General features: G+C 40.2%; 1 protein-coding gene and 1 long non-coding RNA gene across 6 annotated transcripts in view; one reads left to right on the forward strand and one right to left on the reverse strand.

Annotated features, from left to right (window-relative positions):
- LOC134169838 (uncharacterized) lies at positions 1-10,278 on the forward strand. Of its 4 annotated transcripts, none has more exons than XR_009967021.1 (3): positions 1-930; positions 5,529-9,068; positions 9,693-10,278. It is a non-coding gene; the product is annotated as an uncharacterized LOC134169838 (long non-coding RNA). The 4 variants fall into 4 exon arrangements; XR_009967022.1 differs by having other exon boundaries at positions 5,532-9,068; XR_009967023.1 differs by having other exon boundaries at positions 1-926; positions 5,532-9,068.
- ZBTB1 (zinc finger and BTB domain containing 1) overlaps positions 5,648-12,765 on the reverse strand; it is a 24,917-nt gene continuing 17,799 nt past the window's right edge. For both annotated transcript variants that reach the window (XM_062630713.1, XM_062630712.1), the window contains exon 3: positions 5,648-7,496. In XM_062630713.1, coding sequence (XP_062486697.1) covers positions 7,486-7,496 — 11 coding nt within the window. In that variant the 3' untranslated portion in view covers positions 5,648-7,485. The remainder of the gene's footprint in view (positions 7,497-12,765) is intronic.

A 12,765-nucleotide genomic window follows, 5' to 3' on the forward strand; every position in this document is an offset into this window, starting at 1 on the left:
TCGAAGCAGGGCCGGTGACTGACATCAGCGCTATCCAATGGGGATCGGGCCGCCGCGACCCGGAGGGGCAGGCCGGCTGGTCACTATGCGACTCGCCTGTTCATCGCGCTGAGGGCAGTGGCGGGAGGGAGGAGCGTAGCCGCCCCTCGGGGTGTTCTTCAGCGCTGCGGTCATCTCGCAGCCGGCCGCCAGCCGATGGGGAATTTACCCTTATTTGGTCGCGGGGAGGCAGAAATTCAGCTCTCTCCACACACACCCCCTCCAGTCCCCCCTGAACCCGCGGCTTGTCAGTGCCAAACGGCAGCCGAGCCGTGTCCGCCCTGTCGCCGCGACCCCGGTGGAGCCGGGGCTGAGGCGCCGCCAGCCTGAGGAGACCTCCGCAGTGCCGGTAGCTTGTCGCCCTCCAGCTATGGCAGAGGGAAGGTCCCGCAGCGAGCGAAGGCTGAAGCAGTTTTTAGCCTTATTTCGGCAGCAGTTGGCTGGCTGACAGCCCTCCGCGCACATACCCGCCCGGGCGGGCTCTCTCCTCGCCCTGAGCGGCGCAGTCGGTGGTCAGTCACGGCTTGTGGGTGCTGCCGAGGCGGCGGGTAGCCTGTCCCGGTACCAGGAGGCAAACATGGAAAGAAGGAGTTAGGGGCTTGGGAAGCTCTGTTGCTGCGTGTTCCTGCGTGGTGACCATTCTTGAAACGTCTCCAAATTTTTTTCTGTTGTGCTAATGCAGAATGTCGTCACGCCTACATTTAGCAAAAGCTATGAAGCTATTAACTCGGAGCTGGGAAAGTGCTTTGATGGAAATCTATTACACATGAAAATGCGCTGCTGTGCTTCCTCCAAATAACTCTTCCTTACTTTGAGACAAACGCTTCAAAATATTCCAGTAAGGAGAGCAAAATACCACACCGAGTTCTTTTTTTCTCCGAGGCTTAGTGAGTAGCTCCTTTACGATAGCTACTTTAAAAGTGCGGCTAAAAGTCTGCCACCCACAGACTTCACGTGTTACGTGAGAGAAGTATTAAATACGCCGGACGCTTAAATCATCACTAATTTTGTCCCCAGCCTTCAGCGTTACGCAGTAGCAGCCCTCATAGAAAATACGTTACACCTTTTCCCAGCCTGGTTTGTTTTCACGCAGTTACTATAGATACTCCAACTCCCGATCAAAAACATCCTTGCTGCAATTAGTGTGGTTTTCAAAACCTTTTTGCAAGACATGAAGATTCCACCTCTTTTCTGTGGTATGTAGCTTTGAGATGGAAGAGCTTCCATTTCTGACAGTAAATACTGTACATGCTTAAGTAACTTATTATTCTCCCACATATCCTGGTCTTTTTTCACAGAGGTTCTGACCTCGGGGAAATCCGAGTAAGTCAGTGGAAAATGGAAACAGTCGGCTCTCCCTGCCTCCAACAGGAGCTGCTCCATATATACCGTGTGCATATTTCTTTGATGGGAAGGGTATCGATTTCTCTTGTAGTTAGACCAGTGACTGATTCATCACCAAGCTATCTTCTTCCTGTAATTCACTGCTACTTCATTCAGTTGATTGTATCGTATGGAGAGAGGAGAAATTCCAGAGCAATACAGAGAGGTGATTGATAAATTCCGTTTCAGCTGAAAAGTTGGTATTATTTATTATTTGTGTTCTCGTGAGGATCGTCCCTTGGGAGCACTAGTAATGCACAAGAACCCCGTTTTGATAGCTGCAGTACAAACTCAGATCATGTTATTTCTGAGTAAAAAGAGGATTCCTGCCTCATGTACAGAAAGAGAGATGCAGAGAGCTAAGAAATAATACAACACCGATTAACACAATAACCAGTCTTTGCAGCAAAATTAATTTGATACCCCTTTTAAGTGTAGCTGTCATCAGTCAGGTTTTTATCAGATTTAGAAGTGACATTTCATTAATTTTGGCCTAAAGCTTTTTAATATATGTTTTATCAGCTCAGGCACAAAATACATACAACAGCTCCAGACAAAACTTATTCGGGGTTTCCTTGGCCCAGTAACTAGTATGTCCCTGATATGGTTGTGCTGATACCCAGATGTGCTGATATCCCAGATGTGCTGATAACCTGTTAAAGAGCTGTTTGCATTGACTGGGTTACTGCTTATCCTGATAGTACTCCCTCAGTCCTATTTATTTCATCATTTGAATGGTTGTTCTGCTATAGTAAATTTGGGGGAAGGATTTTGGAGGAATTTTAATTCTTACGGTGTAAGTGACACACTCGTCAGTCTCAGGAAAAATCAAAACGTCTGTAGACTGAGGCTACCAAATACTTCATTTAGCTTGTGGCAGAAATACTTCTTTTCCAATTGAGCACATAGGTACTGTTTTGTTCTCATAGAATGATATGTACAGTTCTGAGCTGCTCTTTAAGCTGTTGTTCCTAATCAGAAGTTCATGTGATGTTCTTGCCATCACCTCTCATCTCTTAACAATGTCCTTAGAGAAAGTCCTGTCTAACTAGAGGGAGCAACCTCCAAAACATCATTAAACTTACTCCCTTTTCTCAGCAGAGCTATTACAAGCCTGCTTTTTGTCAGCAGTTCTCCAAGACTTCTTGAAGAATTTGTGGACCAGCTCATCTATGCTGTCATACTCTCATATGGGAAGAGCCACATGGTTTATGTTGCTTCACATGCAGTCAGTCATGTTATAGGTGAGCTAAACAGACTGGTTCAGAAATTAAAGTGTGAGCTTATGCTGAGGACTTCAGCACAAGTCTGATTTTCCCTTTAACAAAACATTTGCTGTTATTCTCCCATCCTGAATGTGTAAGCCATATTTTCCTAGTAACTTTCAGAACAGCAAGTTAGCACCTCTGGAAGTAGGAGGCCTCTTCCTAATCCATTTATTTGTGTTTAGGATCAATAATACACCCATGAGTCCTGTTTGGCAGCATTATGTAATGTGCTGTAGGATCTTTGCTGTTACACCACCCAGCCAGAAATGAAGGTGGTATTTAGATTCTTCAATGAAGCAAGAGCTCAGTATCTGGCACAGAGCTAAGAATTCAGCCCTTTATCTTGGTATTTCCTAAGGCAGTGTAGTCTAAAAATAGGAGTGAATACAAGTTATAGTTCAGTCAGACATCAGCCACTTGAATCATTAAAATGTTAAAAAGTTAAAATGCAATGATCTGTTCAGGTTTGAAAATCAGAAGCCCTTAGACCTTAAATTCTGGTATCCATTTCCCTTGTATCCATTTGCCTCATATCCATTTCCCTAGTAAATCTATCCAGAATATTGCATAAATCAGATTGTATTGGTGAGGATAAATGAATTATTTTATAATACAGCAATCAGTTCAGAAAAGTCTAAGTAACAGCTGTGCTAGAATGAAGAATACTTTGCCGTAATACCTTTTCATCACTGAAATTCTTCATCTCACATCTTCCCAAATTTATATTTTTGAATATATGTCTAGTAACTGGAACTCAGACAAGAACTATCAGGATATCTGACAAGGTGCTGCTGTATTAAAAATCATCATGTATGTGGGAGGGAACTATGTAACTTTTTTATGTTACTTTTTTTTTTACATACTTCCACTTTTTGCACAGAGATGCTCCTTGTTAATTTGAAAGGCAGCCACAATACATGATTTTTCTTAAATAAGTGTTCCTTTGTGTTTGTGAATAACAAAGTTCTGATAATCAGTATGTTTTTGGCAGATTACACAACTGCATGATCACTAATATGGACATACTCAGAACAGCAGAATATAGGGTAGGGTAATTTGGTATTGCCAAACCAGAAGTTCAAAAATCATTAGTCAGATCTCCTAAAATTATAAACCTAGTTTAAAATTACAAGCTTAAAAAACACACATGGCTTTATTTACCTTCTGGCTTTTTAGTTTTTAGCATATGGTCAGATTACACTTTTTGGATTTTCCATGTAATCTGCAGAGCTAATTTAAAAAAAAAAAATTAAAATAGCTGATTACACTATCTCACAACAAAAACTAAGCTGCTTCAGGTTGATTAGACTCAATAAAATCATGGAAGTTGTCAGCACTGATTAAACTAATGCTTGATGTTTCAAGAAAAATTATTTTATAATTAAGTGGTTTTAAAACACATTCATTTACATAGACTTCTGACAGTTGCGGAGGCATGATTAAAAGCTGGGGTTAGTATCACTAGTGCTAACCAGATGAACTAGTGTGCTGTGCATTTTAGGCAGTTCTTTACTTTCCTAGAACTGCAGCCTCCTCTTCTTGCAGTCAGTGCCTGCTCTACTGACAGTAATAAAAAAGGGACTTTAAAGCAGATAGTTTGCAAGTAATAATAGAATCAGATCAGAAAAGGACCTTGGTAAATCATTTAGACTCATTTTGTGTCTAACTAAAATCTCCTTTCTTGCAATTTAAGGTAATTTTTTTTTTTCCTCAGTTGTGGGCATGAGAAAAAGTGATTTTATTCTTTTATATATATGAAAAAACATGTTTCCCTTTTATCATCTTTTCCGTAAAATGACCTAAAATCATTCAATCTGTGCTCAAAAGTTTTCTCAGCTTCTAGACATTCTCATTGCTTTCTTCTGGATTCTCTGCATGCAACTTGTATCTTACTCTTCAAGTGCATGATCAAAACTGGAGATGTTACTAGCTCATGTCTTAGAAGTTCTGAAGGGGCAGATTATACTCCAGTTTAGACATTTAGGTTCTACCCTTATTTGCAACAGCATGATGCTCCAGACTAATTTGCAGGATTTGCAAAATAACACATTTATTCTTTTCAATGGAAATTGAAAGTGTAGATTTAGATGAGATCTTGGGAATTTCTTTACTGTGAGGGTGGTGAGACATTGGAAGAGGTTGCCCAGAGAAGCTGTGGCTGCCCCAACCCTGTAAGTGTTCAAGGCCAGGTTGGACAGGGCTTGGAGCAACCTGGTGGAAGGTGTCCTTGCCCATGGCAGGCAGGTTGGAACTGGATGATCTTTAAGGTCCCTTCCAACCCAAACCATTGTATGCTTCTATGAAATTAAGCAATTGTTCCTTTACTTTCACAGCTAATGATTCCATCTTGCACTTGTTCCTAGTTCCTATTAAGTAACATCTTATGTTTTCAGATCACATTTGCACCTTGCCAGGATTATTCTGAATTCTGATCTTACCTTCTAGTATACTTGGAAGTCGAATTCTGCTTAGTCTTGTTTGGAGATACTAAAAGGACGCTCTGCATGGTCCAGGGGGTGAATAAATGAAAACAGATCATTTTGTCTAGAACTGGTGTGAATGGGGTTAAACAACATACTGTAATTATTGGCAGTAACTGTAAAATACAGTTATTTTAAGTCTTAAGGGAAATAGTGTACTGTAAACACAGGCAAAGACCAATACTTCATACTCAGAGATCAATATAATTTGATTAATTGCTCAGATTCCCTTAAATGCTTAGTGTAAAGAATGTTTATAATAACTGAACTGTAGCAGCAGTAAAAATTTCTCTTATTTTCTCATTCCTATGATTATTTGGTTTTTACTCATCTCAGTTTTCCTTCTTGTCATTCTTAGCAGGTGAATGGGAAAAACGCAGGAGCAGATGAAACAGCTGGTAACTGGAACATCACCTTGTTGTCAGGACTGTTATTAACTCCGGTATCAGATGGAATTAAATGAAAATAATAAGCAGATTTGTAAGAACATTTTATTAGAGATACTGTATCAAAGCACAGAATAAGCTTTAAAGATGATGAAAACTAACCTGGAATGTCTTCAGCGTTACTCAACATAGACTACAAATAATTGCTACGTTACAGAACAGTCACAGCCTGTTCTAGATGTCCTACGCTTAGTATACTGTTAAAGGCCTGTCTTTAGGTGATGCTATAAACATAATGCCCTTTTCTCCTCTGCTTCATGGTGGTCTTACTGTAAAGGTCCTTCCTGTTCTCTATGGCAAGGACACCCCATTTTCTAACAGAGTTGCCAGCTACATTGTGCCTTCTCCCTGCAGAATCCCCAGTGGGATCTGGCTTTGCCCATATAGTCACCATCTTCCCCTTTGCTCCATCACAGCCACTGGGAAGAAGCATCAGCATTCCAGTATTGTACTGAAGGCTTTTAAAATGCCTACGTTAATGTTCAAGGTGTTACGCGTTAATAGAGCCGATACTTTCAACATCTATGTACTGAAATGTTTAGGGCTCTGTAATTAGATGAAGCAACCACATTCAAAAATATCTGAACATCTTTTCTTGCATTTGTATAGCAACTTTATAAACTCAAAAAGGGTAAAGCAAGCACAGACACATGCCCTATACAAGCTGCAATACAGACAGTATTTTACACACTTCATAACAACAGTAATGAAAATTATGCCAATTATATATAAAATTATAGACAGACTTCTTGAGATAACAGTTATACTGAACAATGAAACATCCTTTTATAGTCATGAGTAGAATTAGTAAGATGCGTAACTATAGCAGAATATAGATCAGCATGTTTAGTCTGCTTACATGTCTCAATCTGACCCATTGCTGTCTGGGGGAAACAAAAGAAATTAATATTCTTTTAAATCCATGCTGGCCCTAAATTGAAACATTTACTGCCTTATTTTTTTGGTTGGGGCTTCCCCCTTCCCCCCCCCCCCCCCCATTAATTTAGCTGTAAACATTATAAAAAATGCATAAAAATGCATTAAAAATGTTTAAATCTGAACATGAATGCCTGATTCTCCTCTTCAAGACAGGTTTTGCAAGGCTTAGATCTAGAACAAGGTGCACCCTGTGCCCTGTGAAGATTATTTCACATTTACTCATCTCCTTGTTGGTAAAAAAATTTCACCATTCTTGTAATAAGACCAGAGCACCATTTCTTTACTATCCACATACAAGCACTGTGCTTCATGGAAGGTCCGCTTCAGCTTGCAAATGATGATCATGGCAGCAGGGGAATCAGGTCAGCTGGATCTTTCTCACCATCCTGTCCTTCCTCTGCTTTTAAGATTTTTCTTTTTCACCTCATACTTTTTTTTCTTTTTTAACACTTGGCAAGTTTAGCATTGTACATAAGTATATACTTCTAATGTTTGAACTAAAAAAATCTAAGCAGTTTTTGACAGAAGTTCTAAGAAGCCTTATTTCAGAAAAGGAGCACTCCAGCACATGAATAGCAAATTCTGCAAACTCATTTCAGTGCAGCCCTTAACACCTGGCATCTGCCTCTTTTGGCTGGCTGCTCCATGAAAGGAGTCTTCAAATCTGTTTTTAACAGGTGTAAATAATAGTCACAAGGAGGTAAGTTTTATCATACAGAGAGGAGTCCAACAGAACTTTTACTGCAAGTTCTAATTTGACTGTTTTGGTGCCTTTTGCGACTGCTGCAGTATGTCAAAAAAAGGAAAGGTGGTGCCAATTCAGATCTGGCACACGCAGTTCTGAGTTTTTATGAAATCTTTTGACGACCAGTTCTTCCTCATGTCTTCTCCAAACCTGGTCCTCTCAGTTGTTCAGAAGCTTAGAAGTCCCTATTTCACTACTGCCATGCAGAAAAGAAATGCAAGAAAAATATTAAAAGTCAGAAGCCCACACTCCAGTACTGTATTTGCTAGCATGATGTGGTCCCTCCCACCTCACTATGGTGTGGTTTTGCTCCAAATACCCATCCTTAAGTTCTATTCAGAGCACCTACCACAATCAGAACTCTGTTTAAAAGCCATACAGTTCATTTCCTTCAACCCCTACCCTAACAAAATGTAATTTAACCTTCAAACATATTTTGACCTTGTTTCAGAAGCTTCTGTTTGTTCTTTTCTCCTTTGCCTTCCATTTGCAAAACAGCTAAAGATTTACTGAAGAAAAACTTCTCTTTACTTTCCAGCAGTGGTTTATGATTTAGCTTAGTGGATGCTCAAAACATTGCATGACTGTTACTTCTCCTCAGCCTGGATTTGTCATAGCTTAGAACCCCCCTTACTCTAGAATACTTATTACTTCTTCATATTTGCCTCTGGGTTTGGGGTTGTGGGTTTTGGTTTGTTGGTTGTTTTTTTTTTGTTAAATGCAGATAAATGATATAAACATCTACAATTCCCATAAGTCTCTTTTGACCAAACTAATTTATAACAAATATGAGCAGCTCTGTATCTGACACAAACAGTCAAGAAATTGGAAACATGTGGATGTAACTTTTAAAGACAATCCCCGGGTTTTTTTTTTGTTGGTGCACCAACTGCTCTCTCTGGATACGTAAATCATGTTGTACAAATACACAACTGTCCTGCTTCTGGCTAATTTACACTTGCTGTGTCTGTGTGCACCATGGCAGCCTGGACCAAGTAGCTGTGTCTACACTGCAGAGGAGGAAAAGCTTCAAAGCTGCACATAAGCCAGGTTTATCAGCTGTCTGCATTACTTACCTGTTAGAGCATCCTAAAGGCCAGCTCAGGGCTAAATTTGCTGGCACACCTTTGAGAGGAAAGCCTTGGGAGTGGTGCACCACACTTCAGCGTGCATTATAACATACCCTGTGTGACATGTGTCCAGGCCCTCACAGCATATGCTAGGTCCACAACTGACTGTATATTTTATTTGCTCTCTGTATCATGTCACGTACTTCATGGTAGGCAAAAAAGCAACCTGGGACAAATTACTTTTGTTTCATGACAGGAGGGTGATGTGAACATGCAGGTCTTGGGCAAACTGCTAGCTTCAAAGTACTGCTGGTTCTGGCAGCAAGTACATGTGTCTACCTATTACTTTCTTCAAATCTCTGAGGGGAATTCATTGGACTGATGCTGTTATCTCAAAGTAGCTTTTACCTGACTAGCTCAAAGGTCAAGAAATGCCTTTTTTTTTTGTTTGTAAACTAACAAAGGAGGAAAAAAAAAAAAGGTATTTAACTACAGTATGCATGTGAACATTACTTTTCCCCAGGCAACATCAGTGTTTAACACTGCTGTTTATCAAGATGCCGGCCTGCATTTTACAGTCAAAGATCTCTGTCATTTGCAGATCATACATAGCTCATGCAGTGTGACTGAGCTTCTTGACACCACCATCCTCAAATACACCAACTACGCTGTGTGGGACCACCTCTGAATGTGGGAAGGTAGGCTGCCTATGAATATTAAATTACATTTTTCCGATGAGACTGCAAAAATACTGTAAACCAGTGCCAACCGTGGTGGTATGGTGTACACGCAGAACTGTGAACACCCAAGAATTGCTGGCACTGGTAACAGCTTTTAGCCCACAGTAAGCTGGACTAGAGGTAAAATGTTGTGCCCTCCTCCCAGACTCTAAAATCCTCTTGCTACCCTGAAAACAGAAGCTGTTTAAGGAATGCACAGCTGCAAGAGGATCTGCTTCACTCTTCACACAGTAAACTGCTCAACTGTGGAAACGTTTTGAGCTTTTTAAAGGTAAATATGCATGTTTCCAGTTATCCACCAGATGGAGCTCATACCTCCCCATCACACAAATCATGAACATCTGCAAAGTTAAAGCTCTTCAGAGATACTACAAAGGATGCAGTTTCTTTCACTCATGAAAGAGGAAGTCTGTGATTAGCTGGATGTTTACAAATAAAAGGAGGATCTGGAGATAGATCAAGGATAACTCCCCAGATTTGGCATAATACCAGGTTCCTGTACTAATAGCTTCTGCATCAGTTTGACTTTTACATTATGTGATTGATCTCATCATGTATTAATAATGCTTTTTTAATTCTTAGCGCATTTATTAGAAGTCTTACAATTCAGACAGCTGAAAAAAAAAATACAAAAAGAACACCCCACAGCTAACAAGATCTCCCAGGTTCCATTTAAGAGAAGCACCTGCTGGGTTCTTCCTTACCCTGCTTTCTGCAATGTAAAGGGTATCAAGAGGCAAAGATAAGCACAGTTCCAAAATCTGAAGAATTAAATACTTCAAGCTTAGTAAACAAGAGCAGTAGCATTTAAAGCCTGTTCTCTAATGATCTAAACAGCTCCGATGGCCCAGTCATACCATACAGGCTTTTTACTGAACAGTCTATAGTTCATCCAGGATTTCAGTAACTTTGGCACAGCCCCAATGACTGGGGAGAAAAGCAGATCCAAAATAAAAGATTATGGTGTGTGAAATACACTGAATTAATGTATATGTGTTTTAAGGGACATCTTTGTTTTGACTCTGGGTAACAAACCAACATAGCCTGTGAGGTCTGGAAGGCCACAGACTATTCCTGCTTTCACAGTAGTGCTCTGTTTGAAGCTAGTATTTCTATTTGGGGTCTAAGCCACACTGAACTTGATCAAATAAACATTCTCCAAACAAAACTGCCTTTGAAGTGTTTAACTCTTTGCCCAGCAAACTAAAGTTGAAGGACCTGTAATAATTACTATAAGATTTTTTGTGTATTAAGCAACTTATTTTTCAAAGTTACTTATCATCAGGATCTCTGTCTTCTCTGGCAGAACTGACCATGTTAGCAACAGCTTTTAAAATCTGTGGAACACAGCCCTGTCTGAAAGCAGACTAGGTGGGGCTCATTCTTGTACTTCAGGCATGCAGACTGTGCCAGTGTCATGTTTGGCAGCATATGGAAGTATACACAAATTAATCTACTTGATAGCAGAGCAGCCCAGAGATCCAAACTCTCTCCTGGGCTGTGGGACATACTAGGACAATTTCTTCATCTGTTCTAAGGGATCCTACCCTGTATTTCCTCTATACTACTACTGTATCTGTCCTGAAAGAGGGATATTCTAGATTTCATCTCTTAAATTGTTTCCACTTTGTGTAAGTAGTTAAATAACCAATGGCTAGAAACCCAGACCTAAGTAGTTTGGCAGCTGGGGCTCTACCAGCAGGTACCAATAGAGGAACCCCATAGGCAGGGAGGAAATAGGCACTGTCTTTAGCATCCTGAAAAAAAGCTCTCATAATGACTGGTGTAAAAGGAAAGACTGTAACTGCTGTAACTGATACCAGAAGTATCTGGTGTATCTGTTGCCAAAACCAGAAGTAATCTATGGTATTCAGCAAACTCTTTTTTTTTTTTTTTTTTTAGCCAGCGTATCTGCATTTCCACAAACTTTTGTGGTCTTGGGGCTTTTGCCATGGAGAGAAGGACATTTTATTATTTCTCCCATCCATTTTCTGGGGAGTTAGAAGCAGAAGCCTCTCTGGTGACCATCCCCAATATAGTGGGATGGTTACCTAAAAAACGGGAGGATAGATTATTACTGAGTTGCATAGGTTCAATTGAACATGTGAGAACTATTGCAAAAGGCAAATTCTTAGCCCTAGTCACTGCTTTAAAACAGGAAGAAAGCACATCTTCCCATTTCAAAATAACACAAGGCAAATAGAAGAGCCAGAAGGATGATTTTTTTTTAAATAGCAGCTTTGTCATCAAAGGAGATGGGGGAGAAGATATGGGAAAAGACTGATTTTTACATCTTTCATGCTGGCAACGCTGCTGCTGCAGAGACAGTAGCAATCCCTGACACTGGTGGCACTTTCCCTGACAGACAGGTTGCAAAACCAAGGGCTTGCAGACAGTCCTGATTTCCACTGGATGTCCCACAATGCACACAGCCTCCAAGAGCTGTCTTCTTATTCCCTATCAGGAGTCTTGGGATGTCTACAAAACCACAGATGTACCAAGATCATCTCTGATTTGCAACCAAAAAAAAACTACACCCCAAAATCTCAATTGATGCAAATCACAGCTGAGTTTGAGTGAAAACAACAGCAACACTAGGATTTCCTCAGAGAGGGAAGTTCTTGAACAGCTCTGAAAGAGCTAATTATTTTTTTTCTCCCATAGGAAATGCTAGATGCTGCATTGTTCTTGTGGTTGTAGCTACAGGAAGATTTACTATGGTTTTATTATGCTGGAGGGCAAAAGGATTAAAACTTTTCTGTTTTCTTGCAAGAGAAAAGATACTGACCACTTCTGAAATTCTAGGTTCTTGGGGTGAGGTGTGCCACAGTAGCTACACAAAACCAGTTAGTCAAAATCTGGCCTTGGACTATCTGCCTGTTTCTCATTTCATAATTTTGTTCCCATATTTTCAACTACTTATGTATACGGACTGTGCACAAATTACTGAAAATAGTTTCTCTAAAAGCATGAGGCATGTCACTGTTTTCCTTGTTGACGTAAAACAAAACCCACACCAGAACAAAAAACCAAAACTACAAGACATTTGTGGGCAAAAATGACCCAAAGAAAAATCTGGTAGCATTTCTTCTGTAAAGTTGTCACTGGTCATTCAAATACATGACAAGGAACATGGGCTGTTTGTCTCAGGGCTGAATATTTATAGTCATGATGAACTGACTCCCGAGTCATGAGGTCTGTGGCACTGTACCAAATTAAGATTTGTCTTTCTGCATGAAAAAAATAAAACAGAATTAATTCCAGAATTGTAGAAGTGACTGTAGAAGTGGCAGAAGACAATTTATAAAACATGTCCTCGGCATCTCCCCCCTTCAAAATCTCAACCTAGTAACACGTCTTGAGACTACACTGCACAGCAGTATTTTAGGAGTTTTCTGGAAGTTGAAAGAGAACACAGAAAACTGAGAACTACAGAAAAGTCAGCTTTTACAAACATGTTCCTAATTTCTAGCCTTAAACAGATTTTTACGAAGTGAAATTAGAGATGCTTTGTCCTGTAGGTCTTTAAGTCTGTGACAAGCATCAAACCAGCTGAGAATCAGGGAAATCAGAGTATTTGATTTTTAACTGTTCTATATTAGAAATCGCTTAGAAGTCAGAAGCAAGCACATGTGGATGCAACAGATACTGCCAG

The sequence above is a fragment of the Pezoporus occidentalis genome, unplaced genomic scaffold, assembly GCF_034315485.1.
Source record: "Pezoporus occidentalis ecotype Australia unplaced genomic scaffold, CSIRO_AGI_Poc_V1 ctg36, whole genome shotgun sequence".
Lineage (NCBI taxonomy): Eukaryota > Metazoa > Chordata > Aves > Psittaciformes > Psittacidae > Pezoporus > Pezoporus occidentalis.